This window comes from Notamacropus eugenii, chromosome 3 (genome assembly GCF_028372415.1).
Source record: "Notamacropus eugenii isolate mMacEug1 chromosome 3, mMacEug1.pri_v2, whole genome shotgun sequence".
NCBI classification, from domain to species: domain Eukaryota; kingdom Metazoa; phylum Chordata; class Mammalia; order Diprotodontia; family Macropodidae; genus Notamacropus; species Notamacropus eugenii.
The window spans coordinates 399,368,486-399,392,432 of NC_092874.1; the positions used below are offsets into that span (position 1 = coordinate 399,368,486).

The 23,947-nt window shown below is 45.1% G+C and overlaps 1 protein-coding gene across 5 annotated transcripts in view; it reads left to right on the top strand.

The window, feature by feature from the left end:
* Nucleotides 1-514: 514 nt before the first annotated feature.
* Nucleotides 515-23,947, top strand: part of GPRC5B (G protein-coupled receptor class C group 5 member B) — a 29,433-nt gene continuing 6,000 nt past the window's right edge. For 2 of the 5 annotated variants that reach the window (XM_072597987.1, XM_072597988.1), the window contains exons 1-2: nucleotides 728-816; nucleotides 17,905-18,918. In XM_072597987.1, coding sequence (XP_072454088.1) covers nucleotides 17,913-18,918 — 1,006 coding nt within the window. In that variant the 5' untranslated portion in view covers nucleotides 728-816; nucleotides 17,905-17,912. Of the gene's footprint in view, nucleotides 668-727; nucleotides 817-1,168; nucleotides 1,417-17,904; nucleotides 18,919-23,947 lie in introns of those variants that run through there. The other 3 variants (XM_072597991.1, XM_072597989.1, XM_072597990.1) reach the window with 3 other exon arrangements.

Genomic DNA, 23,947 nt, shown 5'->3' on the forward strand with positions numbered 1-23,947 from the left:
ATCCCTTCCAGTTCCACTTCCAAAGTTCTGAGGGCACCCATCTGGACTCTGTGCATTCTCTGCTTTGTGCAGATGATTCAGACTGTGTTCTCTGTCACTACGTGTATTCCCACACGTAGGTGAGCGCTCCGTGTGCCCCCAAGCGCGAGTTTCTGGGGAGGTGGAGGGCGGGAAGCGCAGAAGGGTGCTCGCGGGCCGCTGTCCCGAGTGTGCCCGCGCTCTGTGAGATCTACATCCACGCACCCTTTGTGTGTGTCGGTGCCAGTGAGCACGGCGGTTCGCGTGCCGAGTGCACACCAAGGGCGGCAAGAGCGCGGTGGGGGGAGGGAGGAGGGGGGTTGGCAGTCACATCAGACATCGGGGGACACCCGGACCGCGCCGGGGCTGAGGACGGGCTGGAGGGGGAAGGGGCGGCCTGGGGGTGGAGCTGGGGCTGTGCGAGAGCCAGTGAGCGAGCTGGGCTTGGGGCCCGCGGGGCTGAGCGGGGAGGGAGCACCGGGGTAGGCTGGGTGCAGGGAGGGGACCCGGCTGAGGGCGAGAGCCGGGACCGCCGCTGCAAAGGAGCGGGAGCCGGAGTGGGTCCGAGGCAGCCCCCGAGCCGGGGAGGGTCCGGGCGGCGTCAGCGGCGCTGTGACAGGGCGCAAGGGGGGCCGCGCGCGGCGATGCGGTGAGCGCCTCTGGGGGAGCAGCAGCCGAGACTTAGGGGGTGGGGGGAGGGGAGGGGAGGGAAGGGGGACCCTTCTGCAGAAATGTGACTTCGGCGGTGGCTGCTGGAGAACCGGGAGAAGCCGTCCGGCTGCGGGGCCGCGGGTGCGGGTGAGTGCGAGGCGGTTGCGGAGAAAGGGTTCAGCCCAGGCGGGAGGACGGGAGGGGTGGCGGGGGAAAGGGGGGCTGCCCTCCAGGCCCCAGAGAAACTTTTCTCCAGCGGGAGAAGCTCTGGGTAGTGTCCCCCACCCCGGAGGGGGTTGATTGTCCTGTGCCGTCCAGGGGCCACTGCAGGGACTGTGTGAGCCAGCCGGAGGTGCGGGAAGGATTATTGGGGAGCGGGGAGGAGGCCCCAGGGCGGCCGCGTCCGGAGAGGAGCCGCAGAGGGCGGAGCGGGGCCAGGCTTGGGGGTGATTGTCTCGGGAAAGGCGGGGGAGGGGGAAGCTCCTGCGGAGGTCAGTGCCTTGAAGCTCTGGGAGGAAATCAGTCAGATAGCCCATCCTTGGCTCCCAGGAGGGGAGGCAGCCCCTGGCCTTCCTTGGAAACCAGTGTCTGGCCCGCACCTGCAGAAGGAAGGCTGCTGCGGGACGTGCGCAGCACTGTCCAGAAGGGAGACGGTGCTGACCCGAGACAAGTGGAGAGACTGGGACCGTAGAACAGCAGGGAACCGGGGCTGGAGAAGGACTCCTGCAGAACTGGAGAAGAAAGGGGGTAAAGCCCAGCTGAAGGCTTTAGGGACTGTCGTGATTAAAAGAGCATCTTGGGGATGTGTCGGGAGAGTTTGAAGGAAGGAGCCTGTAAGGAGACTGGAGCCCACGGCCCCGGCTTGGGGGCTGGCGGCAGGCTGCCAGAGCCCCGAGCCCAGAAAGACCTGGGGTTAGGAGTGGGGAGAAGGTTAGAACTCAAACCTATGTGGCTGTCTTAGTTTGGGTTGGTTGGTTGTTTTTGTTTGTTTGTTTGTGCCTCTCCAGATAACCTGAGAGGGAACGATTGATTGCTGGAGGGGGGAAAGTAAGGACGAGGCGGGTTGGGGGGATGGGGGGGGGGTGGAGAGGAGTGACTAGGGAAGAGAGAGAGAGAAGGTCATTGAACACAATAATAGTACATCTGGTAGAAGAATACTGTGGCTGGGAAATGTTTGCCCGCAGTGGGAAGGTCGGGACCTTAATGGGGAGGGAGGGAGTACTAACCAACCTCAGCTCTTTAAAAAATCCTTCTCCTTTGTAGGATTGTTGACCCCAGGGACCCCACCAGCCCCTACCAACCCAGTTCTGAGTCTCAGTTCGGCTCCCCAGGTTTGGGGTGGAAAGAGATATGTGGGCCAGAGTCCAATGCAGCTTCACTCCTCCCCTCTCCAGCTCTTTAAAGTTTCCTTAACTGGCTCAAAGGAGCTAGTCAATATAGCTGAGATTCTTTTTGAATGGGCCCTAGGGTAGTCAGGTCCTTTGACTCCTTCAAGTAACCATCTCCTTACCATCTCTTTGGAAAGCTGGCTTCTCTAAGTCAGAAAGAAAAGCCCGGAATTGATTGACAAATATTGTTTGATTTCATTTGCATCCAGCCTCTGGTAATACTGGGGGAATCCCTAGAGATGATTATCTCTGAAAACGAGGGGAACTTGTCTTCTTGCCTCTGAGCACAGTATTCCAGATATCCTTTGACAAGGGCAGACTACAGTGGGGCTGTTAGCCATAAGATTTTGAAAGAGCTGGCTTTCCTGCTCATGATCTTAGAGATCATATTGTAGTCAGCTCCATTTTGGAGCTCTGAAGCTCTTGAGAAGTTAAATCATACCCAAGGTCATGAAGACACTAAGTAGCTGTGCCAGGGTTTGATCCCCCTGTCCTGGGACTCCAAATTCCATGCTATTTCCATAACACTAAACCGCCTTACTAAGTATGCTTTGGGATATAGAGCACGCATCCATTAGATTGTCTTGAGAGGGACACAGAAATAAGGAGAAAAGACAGCCAGATATGTGAGTTCTGATCATCTCCCTACCTGAACTCAGTCTTTTTAAAAAAGACCCTCCTTCCAACACATTTTTATTGGATAGGCTGTATGAAGTAGTGGATAGAATTGATTGTAGAGCCAGGAAAGGCCTTCTTCAGATTGATGACCCTGGACAAATCCCTTAACTTCCTCTGTTCAATGGGCCACTGAACTTGACCTGTAGCACCAAAGAATCTGAGGGGATTTTAATGGGGGAGGGGGAGAATTAGGGACTGAGAGTCTGTGTATTTTGACTGGAGGCGGTCCAGTAGTACACAGTGATATGCAAATGTGAGTCCACAGTCCCTAACCCATTTTGTATTCGAACCACTGTGCAAATTGTTCTTCCTCTCCATTCATTGCCCTGGGGCTTCAGTCAGAAGGGATGGTGCTGTGTACTAGAGCCAGATGGAGTGCTGGATGCCCAGGCAGAAGAGAAGTATGGCACTTAGAGGAGGAAGGAAGGGGGTAGGGTAGGAAGTAAAGAGAAAGATCAGCACTTTGAGGCACAGATGCTAAAAAGGATTTCAGAAACTACGTGCTAAGGAGTGTGAGGAATTTTCCATCCAATGGCAGACTATTATCATGTAACAGGAAGACATATTTTCTATACTTTGTCCCCTTGTTCATGCCTCTGTTAAGACCTGAAGCTCCCTGGGAGTCTGATACACTTCAGAGCAACCCTGAGTAGCTATAGCAATGAATTGGGAGAGGTAGGTCCTGATTTTATACAGACTTGCCCTACTGCCTCCTCACCACTCTGTGCCAACTGGCTTGGTGTCTGGATGCAAAATTAATGGGCTTAAACCTCCATCATCCGAGGAGGTGCTCAGTTGGCACTAATGGGTGAGGTGCAGACAAAGATATATTAAGATCCAATGGTTGAGCACCTCTGACTCCAGCCTGACTGATTCTCCTTCTTCCCAATATGTGCTCCTTACATCTTATAGGAAATCTGGACCAGATACCATGTTAGGAGTTATTTAGAACAAATTAGTGTCCTCTCCCAGAATTATCAGATTTCCTAACTGCAGTTCAAAATTGGTGGAATTTTCTCTATCACAGCCTAGGGAAACCAGCCAGCCCTGAATGGAATGGTCTGGAATATCATTTGCATTTAAATGATTGCTTTTATTTACCGACTCGGGGCTGTTTTGCATATTCATGGAGACATTCTCACAACTGTATTTACATACCGAAAGGGATTTCTTTGGTGCTAAATCTAGGGGTTGAGTAGGTTAGGCTTTGCCTATGTTTGAAATAAATAGGTTGTGAGAAAGCCAAGAAATGAATGGTAGGAAGGGGTGGAACGAATTCTCCCGATGATTCAGCCCAGCTATTTGTGCCCTAAAGTCTTTTGCTGACTGTTATCTACACTGACAAGTAAAGGCTAAAACCACAGGAGTGATGTGATAGATGAAAACACGGGGCCCTCTGGAGGAGAGATCCATCTTAACTCTTTGTTCTTTCTCTGGAGAGCTGGTGCTTTGGGGTTGGTGGGTTGGGTAGCTTACCGTTCTCTACGAAGTATTTCAGCCAAATAAAATCAACAAGCATTTATTAAGCACCCATTATATATAGCAGGGATTGTGCTAAGTACTGAGGATACAAAGAAGGCAAAAGACAACCCTTTGTTCTCTTGCAGCACAGAATAATGGGGGTGACAACATGCAAACAGCTATGTTTGGGCATGCTATATAGAGGGTAGGAGGGAGATGATCTCAGAGGGAAGGCACTACCACAAAATGTGATCTGGGACAGACTTCTTACAGAAGGTAGGACTTTTGCTAGAATCTGAGACAACAAGAACACTCTGGTGTATATAACCTTCTTAACTGGGGGAAACTTTTATATCTCCAGCACCTAGCACCTAGGATTATAGATACAGAGCTGGAAAGGACATTGGAGAGCATTTTACAAATGAGGAAGCTGAACTGGGAGAAGTGAGGTGACTTGCCCAAGGTCACACAGCTCTCAAAACTGATTCAAAACTGCTCTCCCTGACTCCAAGTCCAGTACCTGGCATATAGTAAGCTATTAACAAATTTTAATTGAATGAAAGACTTTTGTAGTTGTCCAGTCCAGGACTCTTTGTGACCCTATGGACCATATATAGCATGCCAGTACTGTCAGTGAAGTTTTCTTGGCAAAGTTACTGTAGTGATTTGGCATTGTCTTTTCCAATGGATTAAGGCAAACAGAGGTTAAATGACTTGACTGGGGTCACATAGTTATTACGTGTCTGAATATTTGAACTCAGGTTTTCTTGACTCCAGGCAGCGCACTCAATCCACTGATCCACCTAGCTCTCTCTAGGCCTTTAATCAAGGCTTAAAATACTTCCATTTTGAGTGGGCTTGAGGATATCAGGCCTGAATTGACTCATTGACTACTAGTGAACTAGGAATAGGAGATTTGGATTTCACAGTCACTTCCCTCATCTATAAAATGAGAAGCATGATATTAATCAATCATTTGGTAATTAATAAAGATTTATCAAGTACCTGCTTTGTACCAGGCACTGGAACTGGGGATACAAAAAAGAGGCAAAAAACAATCTTTCCCCTCAAGAAGTTTATAATCAAATGATATCAGCCTTCTCTTATTAGGTTATGGGGAAGATCAATATGATGGAACCTTGAAAATTTTTAAGCATCATAAAGATTCAAGGAATCATTATTTCTTATTGTTAAGTATGCCAAAGCTTAAGAAAGAGGTTCAAAACCTCACTTTTCCAAACTAGACTGTGAAAGCATAGCTTCACCTCTTTAAAGAATGACAGTTTTTTTTTTTTCTAACTTGGAGCAGAAATTCCTGGTTCTAGAAGGACACAGGGGTGAGCTGGGAACTGTGGTTGTTTTGCTCCAGGTAAAGAATTCAGCACCCTTTTGCGGGGAAAGCCCCTCTAGAAATGCTTCTTTAGCTTAGGAGGAAGGAAGAAGCCTAGCATACAGACATTTAACCTGACTCCAATACTTGTTTCTTAATAGAAAGCTGATATCTGGCTTCTATCACTGTTCTTCTGGGTGGTTTGGTCTAGATCAAGTGTTCATAACCATTTTTGTGTCCTGGGCCCCTTTGGCAGTCTGGGGAAACATAGAGGACCCTTTGTTAGAATGTTTTTGTTTTCTAATTGAAAGAAATGCCAAATTTCAGGTAGAGGTAGTGAAAATAAAGATGTAGTTTTTTTTTCCCCATCCAAGTTCATGGACCCCTGAAATCTATCCATAAAATTTCTATGAACCTCAGATTAAGAGGTCCTTCTCTAGGCATGGAGGGCCTGTGTCATCCTACGATACTATATATTTATCTAGATAAAGACGTAGCTATACAGCCTTGAGAGATTAAGATTTAATCTAGAGGGTCAAACAGGTCATAAGCATGAGAGATAAGACCTGATTTCAGATCCAGGACTCTTCCCACTGTACCACCCTAAAAGGACACTGAACTTGGAATTGGGGAAGCTGAGTTTGAACTCAGGTGTCCACACTAGTTTTGGGGCCTTGGGCTCTTCACTTAATCTTAGTTTTAGTTTCCCCACTCTGTAAAATTGGTATAAAAATAAATGTCTACGATTCTTAGGATTGTAAACCTGTAAGGACTATGGAATTATGCTTTAATAGCTCATTGAACTAATGTCTATAGTGCTTAGCCCAGTGCCTGGCACATAGTAGGTACTTATTAAATGTTTCTCTTATCACTTAACCCTGTTTGCCTCAGTTTCCTCATTTGTAAAATGAGCTGAGAAGGAAATGGCAAGCCACTCAAATATCTTTGCCAAAAAAACTCCAAATGGGGTCACAAAGAGTCGAACACAACTGATACAACAGAACAACTTCCTCCTTTTGCCCTCCCTCTCCCATCAGTGTTGGTGCTTCAACAAAGCCAAAGGTACCCAGTTCATGCCTACCTATGTTTACTTTCAGTGTTCCAAGATTCCCCAAAGAAAAATCACCTTGTTTCCATCCTTCTGCTGGGACTGATTACTAGTCATTCTAGGGGAAAATGTTCTCTTAAAACTGAGGTTAACCTTTTTTGTGTCCTGGACCCCTTTGTCAGTCTGGTGAAGCCCATAGACCTCTTCTTAGAAGAGTATTTTAAAAATTCATAAAAATACTCAAGATTACAAAGGAAGCCAGTTATATTAAAATATAGTTATAAAAACAATTTTGTTTTTGAAGTTCATAATTCTCAGGTTAAGAAACCCCTGCCTTAAAGGGAACTTCTATTTCTATTGGTGACTCCTTGTTTGCTTTATAATAAGGCAAAGCATTGGAAACAAGAGATGAACTGACATCCTGGTGGGTTATCCATGTAACACCATCTCCATGGTAACTGGCCAGTCTAGAAGAGCTCAGTCACATGAGGGTTACATGACATGAATGAAATATACTATGTGTGTATGTGGGGGGTGAGAGGGGGGAGCGAGGAATGGGAAATACAGAGCCTCGGAACAGGGAGCATTTGCAGAGCCAGCAGGCAACAAAGGTTGTTGTCCTGAAGCCATCCAGCTTGCTCAGAGGCATCATTTGGGTGTCTTGACAGGGCAGTTAAAGGAGCCCTCTTCTGAAGGATTGTTTACTGCATTCCTTACAAGCTCAATGAACCAGAGCTCACTAGAAAATTGAGTTCTCTCATGTGTGACCTATCACTTAATTGTGGACCTTTCTTTCCAGTGTGTATGTTTAAATCAGGATGGGTAAAGCAGCTTTAGCTCAGTTCCAGTGTCTGGGAGTTTAGGTCATACCAAAGATAATTGCATATATTAGCCTGGTTTTCCATTTTAATGTATTATGCCTTTTGAAGCTCCATTGGAATACTCAGTTTTCTTGCTTTGTATTCCTTCCATCACTAACTACAAGTGGCTGCCATTGGGCTGGCTCCAAAACCCTCATCAGACATGAATATGAGAATTTAGAAGGGATGAAGAGAGGAAGGGAGGAACTTGTCCTTTCCCCCTCCCCCAGTCTGGGGTAATTCAAATATCTCTTTTGGGAGGATAGGACTTCTGTGGGGACTTGGAGGTGGGGGTGGGGGACCTGTAATTTACGCTGGCTTCATTCAGGTTATGATTATTAGTAATGATACTATAAAATTTGGCTATTCTATACAATAATAATAACTGGCATTTGTGGAGTGTTTTAAAATGTGCAAAGGGCTTCACATACATTGTTATCTCATTTGAGCCTCACAGGCAACCATATTACTGTCCCCATTTTATGGATCAGGACACTGAGGTGATTTGCTCAGCATCACAGAGCAGTTAAAGGTGGGAATGGAACTCTGGTGTTTCTGAATTCTCAAGTCACAACTTTGATTCTAGTGCTGGCTCTGTCACCTGGAATAAGTCACTTACCTCTCTGGGCCTTCGTTTCTTGAGAAGCGTGTTTTTATCCCTTCCTTGTTGGTTTTTTGTGACGTTCAATAGGACTTGAAAAGTATTAAGCACTTTAGAATCAGAGGGAACTGTTATACCCCAAAGTTAGGGAAGCCCCCTCCCATAACCTTTAGAATCAAACCCAAGAGTAGACTTAAAAGAATTGGACTTTTGTAACATTAAGCAGTCCTGCAACTCAACTCAGTCCCATGCTCATAGGTATAACAAAAACAGGAACTGCTTTGTGTAGTAGAAAGAGCATGGGACTGGGGAATAGACTTAGAGCCAGAAGGGACTGTAGAGTTGCTCTTTTTACAGATGAGGAAAGTGAGTCTAAGGGAAGTTAAGTGACTTGCCCACTGTCACATCATCAGAGGTAGGATTTGAACCCACATCGGGGGTTTCTGTTGTTCTTTCTTATCCAGCTCTTTGTGACCCCATGGACCATACTGGCAAAGATAACTAGAGTGGTTTGTCATTTCCTTGCCCAGGGTCACATAGCTAGTAAATGTCTGAGTTGAGCTTTGAATTCAGGCCCTGAGTGGGGCACAATCTGCCCATCTGGAAGCCTCCCCAAACCCCTCCTAATTCCAGGGCCTTCCCTCCATTAATTCTTTCCTATTTATCCTGTCGATAGCTTGCTTTGTCCATGCTTGTTTTCTTGTTGTCTTCCCCGTTAGACTGTAATGGCTTTGAGGGCAGGATCTGGCTTTTGTCTCTGTTTTTATCCCCAGTGTTTAGCACAGTGCCTAGTATATATTGTTGTATGAGACCCCCTTCTGGGTCTCAGTTTCTTCTTTTCTAAAATGAAAGAGTACTACTAAGTGGTCTCTAAGACCCCTTTCATCTCTCTCTCTCTCTCTCTCTCTCTCTCTCTCTCTCTCTCTGACCTCATGATCCTCATTTTATGGATGAGTCCATTGAAGTCCAGGAAGGGCCCAGACCCTCCAACCCTCAAGTTATTACTCTTCACACATATTCCATGGTTTGAGCTCCAGTATTTACCAGCCTTCTGGCCCTCCCTGAGCTTTACTTTCCTCACTTCCCTCATCTTTAAAACGGAGATAACATACTATCTAATTCATATTTTTTGTGAGGATCAAATGAGATGCTGTAGGTAAACATGATTTATTACAGTATCCATATAAGCGTTACTTGTTATTATCATGGATAAACCAAACCAACGCATAACTTAAAAAGAAGTTAAGTCAGTAGTAGCAGCTTCCTGCCTTTTATACCGATATACTTTTTAAAATACTTACTGTTGTAAACAAATAACAGTACTTTGACAGACCTGAATTCTGTCCTGTTCTTTCTGACTGCTGCTACAGTTACAGGGAACTAATACAAGGCAAATGACTTATCGTTTACTTCATATGCATTTTGTGTGCATTAGAGTAGACATTTTGCTTACTTTGACACTCGGGAGCACGATGTTTTTTTGTCTTTATCGCCAGTGCCTAACTCAGTACCTGGCACATAGTAGGTGCTTAATACATCCAGTTTGATGGATTAATAGAGGGGAAAGGTTGTGGTAGGAGGCAGATATGAAAGAAAATGGAGGTAGCGCTTTGTTGTTAATCTTGTCGGATTCTTCATGACCCCATAAGCCATACTATACATGAGATTTTCTTGGCAAACATAATGGAGTAGTTTGCCATTTCTTTTACCAGTGGATTGACAGAAGTTAAGTGACTTGGCCAGGATGACACAACTAGGGAGGGTCTGAGGCTGGATTTGAACTCTGATCTTCTTGGCACCAAGCCCAGTGCTGTATCCACTGATCCACCTAGCTGTCTCCAAAAGTCAGCACTTTTCATGTTGCATATGAGAACTCTTTTCAGCTCTCCCAGAAGTGCCTGGACTGCTAGAACCAGTACCTCAGCTAGGACACATAAGAGACTCAAACAAGGCTAAATCCAAACCAGTAGGGTTGGATTTAGCGATCCATCACCAAGCCTAGGGACTCACCTACACTGCAAAGACAATGGGGGAATCTAAGCCATCTCTCCTGTCAAGGGGCTTATGTGCTAGTACATCATCCAGCCATCTTTCTTGTGACCCCAGGAAGCAGAGAATGTCAGGGAAATAGAGAGCTAGGGAGATTAATTTACTCAAGGTCATATAAGCAGGAAACATCAGAGGTGAGATCTGACTCTGGAGCCAGGGCTTTTTCCACAAGGGCAGTGCTTCCCCACTCCACCACTACTAAGGTTCTTGTCACCATGTCTAAGTTCTCCAACAGCTGCCTCCCTCCCACAGAGGTGAGGATAGTTGAATTACTCTGTCTTCCACCATCAGGCTATCCATATAACCTATCCCCTTGCCTTGACCTCTGCCCTCCAGCCTGGGCTTCTGGCTGCAATGCCCCTCTCACAGCTCCCATCCTGGTAAAACTCTCCCGCTGATGTCTCATCCAGGAGTGGAAATTTCCACAGAATTCCCGAGCTAGAAGGGCCTTTGGAGGTCACCTAGACCCATCCATTCCTAAGCAAGAATTCCCCCTCCAACACACCAGGTCATCCAACCCTGGACTGAAGACCCATAGTAGAGGATAACTCACTACCTCCTGGGGCAGCCTCTTTTGTCTCCTAGAAAGCTCCAGTTACTAGGAATGTTTTCCTGACATTGACCCTGAAGGAGCAGGGTTAAGGAGAAGGAGAATGAGCTCCATTTTGGAAGTGTTGATTTTGGGTGGGATAGTCAGGTGGAGAGGTGGATAAAAAACAGACTTATTTGACAGATGAGGAAGGGAGGGTACAAGGAAAGTCAGTGAAATAATGTTGGGCTTGAGAGTAACCTTGGGAGGTACATTTGTGGCAGTGGTGACAGCAGGTCCCCATATATCATCGTCATAGTTAATATTTATACAGCACTTACTCTGTACCTATCTCATTTGAATCTCACAACAATCATGGGAGGTAGAAGCTATTATCCTCCTCTTACAGTTGTGGAAATTCAGGAAAACAGAGGTTAAGTGACTTGTCCAAGGTCATACAAGAAGTAAGACCCTAAGGCAGGATTTGACCTCAGTCCTTCCTGCTTCCAAGTCACATGTTGTATCCACTCTGCCACCCACCTATCTGCTTCAAAGCCTGCCTCATAAGAGGACATTGGACATTTCTAACTGGAAAGCAATCTAGGGAATTGACTGCCCCCTGTGGCAGTGTGGTGCAGTGGAAAGAACCCTGGATTTGGACTCAAAGGTCTTGGGTAAAGCCTTTCTGAATCTCCCTTAATGCTTTCCTCTTGGTTAATTATCTCCCATTTGTCCTGCACACTTATTTGTACACAGTTGTGTGCACATTGTCTCCTCCATTAGATTGGGAGCTCCTTGAGAGCAGGGAGTATCTTATACCTTTTTGCATATCTCTGGCACAGGCCTGAAACATAGTCGGTGCTTAGGAGATTCAAGTGCCAGGCCTAATGTTAAGAAGACTCATTGTCCTGAGTTCAAATCTGCCTTCAGATGCTTACTAGCTGTGTGACCTTGGGTAAGTCACTTAACCCTATTTGCATCAGTTTCCACAATTGTAAAACAATCTAGAGAAGGAAATGGCAAATTACTCCCGTATCTTTTCCAAGAAAATCCCAAATGGAGTCATGAAAAGTCAGGTATGACACAATTATAATATTTGTTAGGCTTCCCTTTATCACTAACCTTATCTCCTGATTATGGAAAGGATCTTAGGGTCTTCAGTGCTGGAGATAGAACTGTACCCACCTATTTTCTGGGACTATGTCCTTTCTTGGGCTATGTCCTTTGGTGTTAACATCTCTGCCTTGTAACTCAATTCAACTAATACCTTTCCTTCCAGCCTGACTCTAGTGGCCTTTATTAAGGGAAACTTGAGGGACCATTCTTGGCTGGACTGTGAGGGATCTTGGTGGAAGAAGGAATCCCAGTGGGGCATGATGAATATTTTGTAAAAAGTTTTGGACCCTATTTAGGAAAGGACCAGGAGCGATGAAGTTTCTGTGATTGGTGTGAGGCAGGCAGGGAGCAAAACCACTTGGCAGGACATTCCTCTTTCCGGATAACCTGGGAGGTCTGATAGTGTGTTTATTTAGCTCAGTGATTGACCAGAATGACAGAAAAGGGGGTGAGCACTGAAACAAGAGGAGGAGAAAATGTGGAATCAACGGATAAAAATGCCCTAAGCCCATGCAGCTAGGGAACCCTCACAGGGTTGGGGATCTTGGGCACATCTTAGCCCAGAATCAGAGTGTATTATCTCATTTTTATCCACACAACAACCTTGGGAGGTAGGTGCTATCGTTATCTTCATTTTACAGATGAGAAAACTGAGGCAGGCAAAGGCTAAGTGACTTGCCCAATGTCATACGGTACCAGAGACCAGATTTGAACTTGAACACTCTTTTTATATTCGCTGTGCCAGCTAGCTGTCCTCCCCAGCATGTGGGGAGGGGGTCATCTCTCCATATTCCTATTCCTGGAAGGTGATTGACCAGAACTATGAATTCATTGGCATACAGAAATCTCAGCCAGCAAACAGCAAACTCCCTCTGCCATGACAGATTGCATCTGCTCTGCAGTTTATAGGCTTCATTGCCTGGGACACTAAGATTTTTCCTGGGGGGACATTGTCAGTCCCTGGCAGAGGCAGCATTTGAACCAACTGAGACCAGGTTTCTGTCCACTGTACCCCACATTGTCTCTATGAAGGTGATACTGTCATTCTTATAAGGAGGATGTGTTACTGTCGGGAGTGAAGGTAGTTATGCCTTGCATGTGGAGTGCACAGAAACTTCAGGAAACAACTGAATCTGGTGGCAACTGGTTGTAACCACAATTCTGCAGAAGTATTTTAAGGGATGAAGGGAAAGGCAAAGTAACTGGTTTAACCTTCCTTAAAGCCTATACTTGGTTGTGAGAAAACAAGCAGTGAGTCAGTCAGTGGAATGTTGGCTGATGAGAAATAGGCCAAGGCTGGGATATACTATGTAAACCCCAGGTGTTGTTTGATCCTGGGACTCTTCCCATTGTGTTATCTATCACCTTGGAGCCATGGGGAGATTGCATAGGTGCCTGTGTCAGACCAAGTCCATGACTGATGCTGCCCATACAACAGGCAACAGAATTGAAGAAGTAACAGATGACAGAAGATGTGGTCAGCTCCAGTAGAGAGGAAGCATGAGGACTGAACCTGGAGTCTGGAAAACTTAGAAGCAAATTCTGCCTCAGGCTTACCCACTATGTGATTTTATCACTCGGAGTCTCAGTTTCTTCATCTGAAAAATGGTGATTATAATAAGAGTTGCTGTTTAGCCATTTTCAGTTATGTCCAACTCTTTGTGACCCCATTTGGGGTTTTCTTGGCAAGGTTACAGGAGTGGTTTGCCATTTCCTTCTCCAGATCATTTTACAGATAAGGAAACTGAGTCAAATAGGGTTAAGTGATTTGCCACACGATAGTAAGTGCTTACTCTGGGCTAGGCACTATGTGCTAAGTGCTTTACTATTATTATCTCTATTTTATAGATGGGAAAATTGTGGCAGAGGTTAAGTGACTTACCCAGGGTCACACAGCTAGAAAGTGTCCGACTCCAGACTCTACATTCTATCCACTGAGCCACTTGACTGCCACAAGAATAACACAAGAGTTGTTGATCAGTCAAGATGTTGTGTATAAAGGACTTTGTAACCCTTAAAAGAACTGTATAAATGTGAGTTATTTACCCCTATACTGAGCACTGACCGTAACTAAATCCCCTGTTTGTACCAATCAGCACCAATAAAATGGTGGGGCTTTCTCTCTAGAATTCCCAGAGGCAGTGTCTTCTTCCTCAGATAACTGTATTAAACAGCTGCCAGAAAAAAAAAGACTCCCAAGATGCCTCCTCCTTTTGGATGCAGTTGAAACAAATGCTATGTTCGATATGCTGGTCCATCTGGGAAGGTGGCTAAAATGTTAGGTTTGGTATTTCCACAGGCTCTCTCCCAATAGTTTAGTCAGTAAATATTTACTAAGTGTAATGATTTTGAGTGGGTTGTTTGGTAGGTAGAATGTTTGCAGTAAGGAAGGAGAACAGAAAGTGGCTAGTACTTGAGAGCTGGACAAAATAAACGTAAATAGCTGTTACACTTTCTCTAATATCTTCTCATAGAAGGAACTATGAACCCTCAAGTTAGCTTATTATAGACAATGACTGTCAGAGGAATCAGCTCCAGAGAAAGCATTCATTTTGGATAATTGTATAATGGATTGGAATTTGTTGTAGGTGTGTGTACACACACACACACACACACACACACACACACACACACACACACACACACACACACACACAAGAACTAAAGCTCAGAGTGATAAAATCACATAGTGGGTAAGCCCCTGAGGCACATAGTAGAAATATACATACAGATATATATGTGTGTGTGTGTGTGTGTGTGTGCATATAAAAGCTTTATATCCATGTCATACAGATGGATACAGCTGTGAGGGAACTTAAGCTGTTCTATACCACTTGGAACCCAGAAGTGATTTGTCCAAGGCCATTAGAACTCAGATCTGTTTATTCTAGATCAGGTGTTCCTTCCACTCCCCCAGAGTGGTTCATTCAGCAGGGCTACAGGATTAGTTTTGTCAGAAGGAGGGATCCTGTGTAATGGGATTTGGCTTGTGAAGCTTGCAGGCTTCCTCTTGGTTGTTGGCTTGAACTGAAATTCTCTGAACAAGAGCCAGGTTTGTAAATCTGATGACTCCTCCTTGGTCCTTTGACCTTCTCCAGGCTTTCTGTGCCTTCTTTATTTTGGCTTTACACTATAGCTGGGTGCAGCTAGGTGGTACAGTGGATAAAGCACTAGGCTTGAAATCAGGAAGACTCCTCTTCAGTGGTTCAAATCTGGCCTCAGACACTTACTGTGTGACTCTGGGCATGTCACTTAGCCCTGTGTGCCTCAGTTTCCTCATCTGTAAAATGAGATGGAGAAGGAAATGGCAAACCACTCTAGTATCTTTGCCAAGAAAACCCTAAAAATGGGGTCTCCCACAGTTGGACACTACTGAGCAACAACAAACACTGTAGCCGGTGGAGGAATTCAAGGTTACTGAGGGTAGATGAGTAGGAGCAGAGAAGGAAGAGGAAAGACAACACTTGAAAGGGAAGCAAAAGGCTTATTGACCTGGAAAAACTCATCTAAGAGCCAATGTCAGTGCGTGCGCTTGTCCTCCTCCTACAGATCTGGGCAGGAAGGGACCTTAGAAGTCATCTGATCTTTTTTTACACAGGAAAGGAAGGCCTAGATTGGGAAAGTGACCTCATTCATGGTCACACAGAAAGCTAGGTGGGTCTGCTCTAGTCACCCTGACATGCTCAGATATGCCCCAGTTGAGATGAGTGCCCCCAGGCAGAACCCAACCAGGGCTTTGGCCCACTGGTACCTTTATAGCTGAGCTCAAGACCTACAGTAACAAGAATAGTCAGACTAGAAAGCTAATAGGTGGGGTGTTTGCCCACTGTATCCTAAATAAATCCTTTCCCCAATTTGCAGGGTCCTTGAATGATGAAGATATTTATATAACACCTACTATGTGCCAGGCACTGTGTGTTAAGTATTTTACAATTATTATCTCATACGAACCTTACAACAGCCCTGGGAGACAGGTGCTATTATTGTCCCTATTTTACAGAGGAAGAAACTGAGGCAAACAGGATAAGTGACTTTTCCAGGGTCAACAGCTAGTAAGTGTCTAGGCAGGATTTGAACTCAGGTCTCTCATACTCTAGAGTTAGTACTGTATCTGCATTGCCACCTAACTACAACAGGAAAGACCTGGGCTCCTATCCCCCCACTTCTGACCTTTACTGTGTAACAATGGCAAGTCACTGAACTTAGCTGCCTGGTGCACCACCTAGTGGTGGGGGGAGGTTCAATCTTTCCACCTAGAAAAGCTTGCATTCCAAGGTCTAATGCACCTCCCTTCCTCCCTTCCCTCCATCCCCACCCTGCACAATAGCTTTCCCAACCTGCTTGTTTTGGCTCTTTCTTCAGGAAGAATCCTCTCGAAGCCCCTGACCCTTTATGGTTTCAAAATTAATTTCTGTAGGAGAGTTGGCAAGTCATTTACAACATACCTGGCCCTATGTGTGAAAGTGATGAGAATTATTAAATCTGGAGTCTGCCCTGATGACCTCAGTTGCTGAGAAAAACTCTCATGGAGTTTCCTCAGTCAGGGCCCCCTTTCACCATAGATAGTGGAAAACTTGGGAAAAGATAGTGGGAGCATAGACTCAGAGCTGAAAGAACCCCAGAATCTAGTCCAGGAATGGGGAACCTGCATCCTTGAGGCCACATGCGGCCTTCTAGGTCCTTGGGTACAGCCTTTTGACTGAGTTTTACAGAACAAATCCTTTAATTAAGGGACTTTGTTCTGTGAAGTCTGGATTTAGTCAAAAGACTGCACTTGAAGACCTAGAGGGCCACATGTCACCTTGAGGCCACAGGTTTCTCACTCCTTATCTAACCTGACTCCTTCATTTTACACATGAGGAAACCCAGGCTAAGGACAAATTGGGCAGCTGGATGGTTCAGTGGCTAGAATTCCAGGCTTGGAGTCACGAAGACTCATCTTCCTGATTTCAAATGCATTCTAGCTGTGTGATCATCCTGGGGAAGTCATTTAACCCTGATTGCCCCAGTTTCCTCATTTGTAAAATGAACTGGAGAAGGAAATGGCAAACCACTCCAGTATCTTTGCCAAGAAAACCCCAAATGGAGTCATGAAGAGTTGGACAGAACTGAAAACAACTGAACAGTAAGCTCCAATGGCTGGTAAGCATCAGTGAGGTAAGATTTGAATCCAGGTCCCTTGACTCCAGAGCTACCCATTCTTTCCATTGAACTGCTCCTTTCAGAGTAACTCTTAAGATTTTTTACACCTCTAACATCCTGTGAATCCCACACATAAGATACTCACACAGGGGAAACTCAAGTTTGGATGTGTTTGGGATAAGGCGAGGGTGGCTCCCAGAGCTGGCTGGGTTCTGAACCTGGATTTCCTCATTGGGGGTGGAAACTCCTTACACCGGTGCGATTCATCTGCAGAGTAGGGGCTTAATGAGACATCATTAAAGTCAAGTAAATTGCTTAGAGTCATTACTCAGCCTGGGTCTGACATAGGTCTTGAATTCAGGTCTTCCTAGTTCCCCAAGCCAGCCCTGTAACCCCTCTGCTGTGCTGCCTTTCAGTCCCCTCTTTAACGCTTTCTTGTTGTCTGCACTGATTTTTAATCCAGTAGATAGAGCTTAGTTGCTCATGAGCTGTTAATCATCATGGCCACACTGTACTCTCCTTTCCATTTCCACTGGGGCTGGGGGGGAGTGGAAACCAATCCTACAGCTCAAAGCATCTTTTATCTATGCAACATAAATAATTCATCCAGCCTCACGGCCCCTCTGAGGTGACTAGGATTTGAGACTCATTGGTTGGGAGATGGCTCAGGGCGACTTTAGAGACAAAGAAAGTGGTCAATACTGTATTTACTTAGGGAAACTCCTGGGACTGAAGCTATTTGGGTAACTGGAGGGCAAGCAAGGACTGGAGCAGCGGTGGGAGGTAGCTCGATACAGAGATCACAGACTGAATACGCTCCATGTGACGAGCAATTGGAAATGATGGTTAATAAAATAAGCTTTAAGGTCTGGGCCTTCCTGAAAGAGCAAGGAAGGTTTGAAATAAGTAGTGAAGCTCCCTCCCTTTAGAATAGTTCAATTGTTGTGCTGTTTTGAAAATCATTCATTTATCTATAGGATGGAGTCTTTAAGGGATTTTTTTCTTTCTTTTAAAAAAATTTCTGCTATTTCAGAGAGAAAAATGAGAACCCACCTGGTCGTCTCATTTCTCCTCTTCTTTGTGATCGGCTCTGGCTCCTCAGAGAATGCCAGCACCTCTCGAGGCTGTGGGCTGGACCTCCTCCCTCAGTACGTGTCCCTGTGCGACCTGGATGCCATCTGGGGGATCGTGGTGGAGGCTGTGGCGGGGGCAGGGGCCCTCATCACTCTGCTGTTGATCCTGATTCTCCTGGTGAGACTGCCGTTCATCAAGGACAAGGAGAAGAAGGGGCCCCTGGGCCTGAACTTCCTGTTCCTTCTGGGGACCCTAGGGTTGTTTGGACTGACCTTTGCCTTCATCATCCGAGAGGATGAGACCATATGCTCAGCGCGTAGGTTCCTGTGGGGGGTGCTCTTTGCCTTGTGCTTCTCATGCTTACTCAGTCAGGCATGGCGAGTCCGAAGGCTGGTTGGCCATGGGAAAAGCCCCTCAGGCTGGCATCTCACTGGTATGGCCATATGCCTGATGCTGGTCCAAGTCATCATTGCCACAGAGTGGCTAGTCTTGAATGTGGTCCGGGATAAAAAGCTAGCCTGCAGCTATGAACCCATGGATTTTGCACTGGCCTTAATTTATGACATGGTTCTACTGGTGGTAACCCTGGGTTTGTCCCTCTTCACTCTCTGTGGGAAATTTAAGAAGTGGAAGAAGAATGGTGTGTGCCTCATCCTTACCACCTTCCTCTCCATTCTGATCTGGGTGGCCTGGATGACCATGTACCTTTTTGGCAATGCAGAACTAAGGAAAGGTGACGTGTGGAGTGATCCCACCCTGGCCATCGCCCTAGTGGCCAGTGGGTGGGTGTTTGTCATCTTCCATGCTATTCCTGAAGTACACTGCTCAATCCTTCCTTCGCAACAAGAGAATACACCCAACTACTTTGACACATCACAGCCCAGGATGCGGGAGACAGCATTTGAAGAGGATGTTCAACTTCCCCGGAGCTACATGGAAAACAAAGGTTTTTCAATGGATGAACACAATGCAGGTAACTTGAACTGAGCTTTGTTTATGGCCTCTTATAGGCATCTGTCAATCAGACGATGAACAGCTAGGCACTGTTCCCCATAAACCCCACTTGCTGACCTATTAGGCCAGTTTGAAGTGGTTCCATGTCCTTTAGCCAAATAAAAGTAGAACAGAGGTCACCAACCTGTAAATGCAGTTAGACCTTCAATCCTTGCTTGATATTTAATTTATGTTAATTGGAAATCATCTCTTACTGGGAATCCTAGTAGGAAGGAGAATACTCACAGACGTGTTCCGTCCTACAAGTTGCAGAGGGCTATGCTGAGTCAGCTCATCAAAATGAGTTTGTTCTTCCCAATGGCAGAGCCTACATTGTTGGATTTGCTTGGTGAGCACTGGAGAACTGTGCATCCAGCTATGGGAATAGGTTTATAGGAGAGGACAGGTTCCTCTCCATCATTCCTCCTCCACCCAGCAAATCTTTAGATACATTTCAGAATGAGAATGTATTCCCTGGGATCCCTGAGTCCAGTTGGCATAGTGGGCAGAGCTACCTCTTATACTAAACCTGCAATGAGGAAGAAATGAGTTAAATTCTCCCCCAGAAATTAGTTTTGAAAATCATCTAAGCTGCTTGAACCCCATCTTTTTTCCTGGCAAATGGAGGTACCAAATGGCCAGCTCCTATTTCTCAGGGCTGTTGAGAAAGTCAAATGAAATCATATGTATAGAGTGCTTGTTTTGCAAACCTAAAAGCATTTCCTAAATGTGAGCTGCTACTGCTGTTGCAAGAGGAAGCTTGCATGACACAGTGATGGTTTAGGAGTCAGGAAGACCTGGGTTTCAGTCCTGTTTCTGACATATTCTACCTATGTGACTTTTTGAAAGTCAGTTAAACAACTTCTCAGTGTATCTCTTAAAGACTAGAAGTTATCATTGCATTGGTGTATTATTATTAGTTGAGGCAGAATAGGAAGAACTAAAGATCCCCATCCTGTGATTGAAACAAGGGTAGCGACCCTCTCTTCCTTTGTTTTTGGTTTTTTTTACTGTTTGCTTTGAGAAAATGGCTTTACTCTCTTTCATATACTCTGAGAGCTAAGTGATAAACCCCCACAGTGCCAGGCTCAATTCTGCACTGCTGATGCTGCCCTTTCTGTATGAATCTGATATGTCAGATTCAATGCTTTAGTTCTCTTAGGGCCATAGGAGAGCTGGTCCTGCTACTAACTCTCTCATCATGTCTCCTTGAGCAGTCATGACACATCCGAGACCCCAGTGCTCCACCATAAAAAAAATGTACATGATGTCTAAAGTGTATTCTCAAACTGCTATTCCATAAGCCTATGATTCTGATTTACATGGATACCCTCTTCTCCTCCAGTATCCATAGTCTTCAGAGGCCTAGCCCCTGAAGACAAAATGACCCAGGGTAGGGAACCTACAGCCTCAAGGCCCCATGTGGCCTTCTAGGTCCTCAAGTGTGACTCTTTCACTGAATCCAAACTTCACAGAAAAAATCCCCTAATAAAAGGATTCATTCTGTAAAACTTGGACTCAGTCAAAAGGCTGCACTTGAGGACCTCGAAGGCCACATGTGACCTCAAGGTCACAGGCCTGGACTAGACAAAAAAGAGAGTAGATGTCTTGTTGTGTGTCCTTTCCTTCCCCTGGCTTTATTCAAGAGCCAAAACAATTGGACTTTTCATTTATCTTATGTTAAGGATCACTTTGTATCTTTATTAGCACAAATGACTGCCAGTTGGCTATGTGCAAAGTGGACTTCCTAAGGGAGGGGGGCCTCAAAGTTTGCCCAAAGTTGTGTCCTGACCTCTAGCAGAGCAGACTCTCCCCTGCAGGCATAAATCCATGAAATAGAAACCTTATCTTACCATGGCCAAGGCCCTCCTGCACTTGTCCTCTAGCCACAATTGAGAACAGCTGTTGGAATTCTTGGCATAAGCCCCAGGGGTCTTGAATTTCAGGGAGCCAGGGCCCAAGTGCTCTCCAGTTGGGCTCTTTCATACCACTATGGCCCTCATCTCAGGCCAACGAACTCTGACTGAGGAGAATCGTACAAGGTCTGTTTGATTAAACGTGGTCCTCTCCTGTTTCAATCTTCTTGTTTCACTGACGTGATACAAGTGATAGAGGACCATTTGCCTTCCCTCATTACCTTCTCTGTTTCACACTTCAGTATTGTGGTGGAGTATATTCCTGAGAAAACTATAGCCCTTTGGGTACGGTTTGGTGACAAAGCTGATTCCGGTAGCCTCTGTCTCCTTCCTTTTTCCTTGAGAGATGCTTTGCTCAGCCTTCTGCTTATTAATATCACTGCCAGCATGACAGAAGTGATAAGAAATTAAAATGCATTGAAAAATCTCGCACCCAGAATCACAACTTCAAAAGCCTTAGAGATGTGTTAAACATTCACCTTTCAAAGGAATGAGACGAAGTCTTTTTCAAGAGTGCCTTTTTTTAGGGGCCATAATGGATTGGGCTTGGAGTAAAGAAGGTCCTGGGTTAAAACTCCATTTCCTCACCTATAATAATACATTTAGTGTCTACTTCAAAGGTCAGTTGGTATGAGCTTCAAGTAGAATTCTATATTTAGTTCTATGGATGTCAATTGATCAGAGGCCAGAGAGGTTTGGGAGTGAGGGCATGATAATCCCAGTAGACCATAGATAATTTTATGTTTATACTAAGAAGCTAGGTAGTGTAGTGGATAGATGAGACTTGGAAGTCAAGAAGACCTGAGTTCATATCCTGCATCAGATACTTACTATTTGACCCTAGATAAGTCACTTAATCGCTTTTTGCCTCAGTTTCCTCATCTGCAAAATGAGAATAATAGCACCTACCTCACAGTTGTGAGGATCAAGTGAGATAATACATGTAAAGTGCTATATAAATGCTAGCTATTTTTATCATTAGTCTATCCCCTCTACCCCTGAAGTGAATGCCTGGAGATCTGGCAGTTGCTTTCGAGGGCTGCGGGCTGCATCCTTCTGTTGTGGATATGATATATAGCAGTGATGTCAAATTCAAATAGAAACAGATCCCTGCAGGCCACATTGACTTGGAAAACCACAAATTTACATTGTATTTTTATCTCTTTTGTTAAATATTTCCCAATTACGCTTTAATCTGGTCCAGGCTGCATTTGGGGGTTTTGTAGATCACTCAGTATGTCACCTCTGTAGGCCTCACACTTTTCTTGTTGTAGTGAGAGGTTTGGACATAATAACCTCCCATTTCTGCAATATTATTATTCATATCTCTCACTATAGAGAAAGCTAAGGGTTTGGCTCCTCTCTGTCACTTAGTCCCTTGGCTCATTCATTCCTTGGAGCATTGGTTACTCAACAAGTTAGAAACAAACTCTGGGCTTTGCTGTTTGGCTGCATCTGGAGAATAGGCCTCCCTCCTGTTATTGCTTTAGGCAAAAACAATGCAGGGCTTACTTGATCCAGCTGGGTTCCTGTGGTGATAGCGCTCCAGTTCTGGAAGCGTTGGCATTTTAGAGCCACCTGGACTGCAGCAGGTGCACCAAGGCACAGGGAACAATTTCAATTGAGCAGTTTCTGATGAACCTTCTAAATCAGACCTGTACAACTTGCAACCCAGCAGGCCACTTACAGCCCTTGGACTGCTTGCCGCTTGCCAAGGGATTCCAAGAGGGCCCCAAGTTGTGCAAGTCTGTTGTAAAGGAAAACCATTGGGCTAGGGTCTGGAGACAGGGATAGGAACGACTGTGATTTCATCCTACAGGGAACATCCAGCCCTGCTTCCCAAGAGTAGGGAGTTTTCAAGTGGAGGCAGTTCTCCTAGCATATAGAGAGGTTCAATGATTTGACTAGGGTCTTTCTGGTAAAGAGGTTGCTTCAAGAACTATAGACATACTTAGCCAATCATTCGATCCAGTAAACAAACAAGCAAAATACCTGGTTCTCCCTACAGCCAAACAGAGACTACCTTTCTGATTAAGATAAGTAGAAGTAGGGACAGCTAGTAGGTGCAGTGGATCGAGCACTGGTCTTGGAGTCAGGAGGACCTAACTTCAAATCTGGCCTCAGACACTTAGTAGATAAAACATAAGTGAAAATAATTCTTAGGTTCACATTCCCCAGATAATCAATTGCCCCAGTTCCCTGGTTTAGGAAGCAAAGTAAGTGCTAACCGTTTGGCCTTCTCTCTCACATGTAAGAGCAAGTGGGAGACCTGGGTTATGACAGATGACATGCATGAGAATAGAATAAGATTTTCCATGGGAATGACATTGGAAATGGCAAACTACTTTGTTTTGTTTTGTTTTAATTAAATTATTTTATTTGTTTTCAGTGTTCTACAGTCACTTCCATATATCTTAGATTTTTTCCCCCTCCCTCTCCCTCCTTCCCCACTCCCTCCCCGAGATGACATGCAGTCTTATATAGGTTCTACACATACATTCCTATTAAATACATTTTCACCTTAGTCATGTTGCATAGAAGAATTAAAATGAATGGCAGAAATCATGAAACAAAACATAATACAAAAGAAAATATTCTGCTTCATTATGCCATCAGATTCCATAGTTCTTTCTCTGGATGTGGAAGGCATTTTGCCTCAAGAGTCCATTGGGAATTTTTTAAGTCCTTGCATTGCAATGAAGTACTAAGTCTACCAGAAAAATTCCTTGAACACTGTGGTTGTTGCTATGTACGAAGTTCTGGTTCTGCTCCTTTCACTCAGCATCAGTTCATATGAGTTTTTCCAGGCTTCTCTGAAGTCTTCCTGTACATCATTTCTTATAGCACAATAGTATTCCATTACATTCATATACCACAATTTATTCAGAATGGGGAACTACTTCTGAATGATCCTCTGACTTGACTTAGCTCCAGTCCTGGTTCCCTACCTTCAGAGGTCTTATTGCTGGCTACATAATTGGGTTCTCAGCAAATGCTTAGGAAAAGTGTTTCATCAAGTATTTCTTGAACTGGGTCTCTTTTTCCTCAGCTCCTTGATCCAAACCGAAGTCTACTCTCTCTGAAGTCCAGATT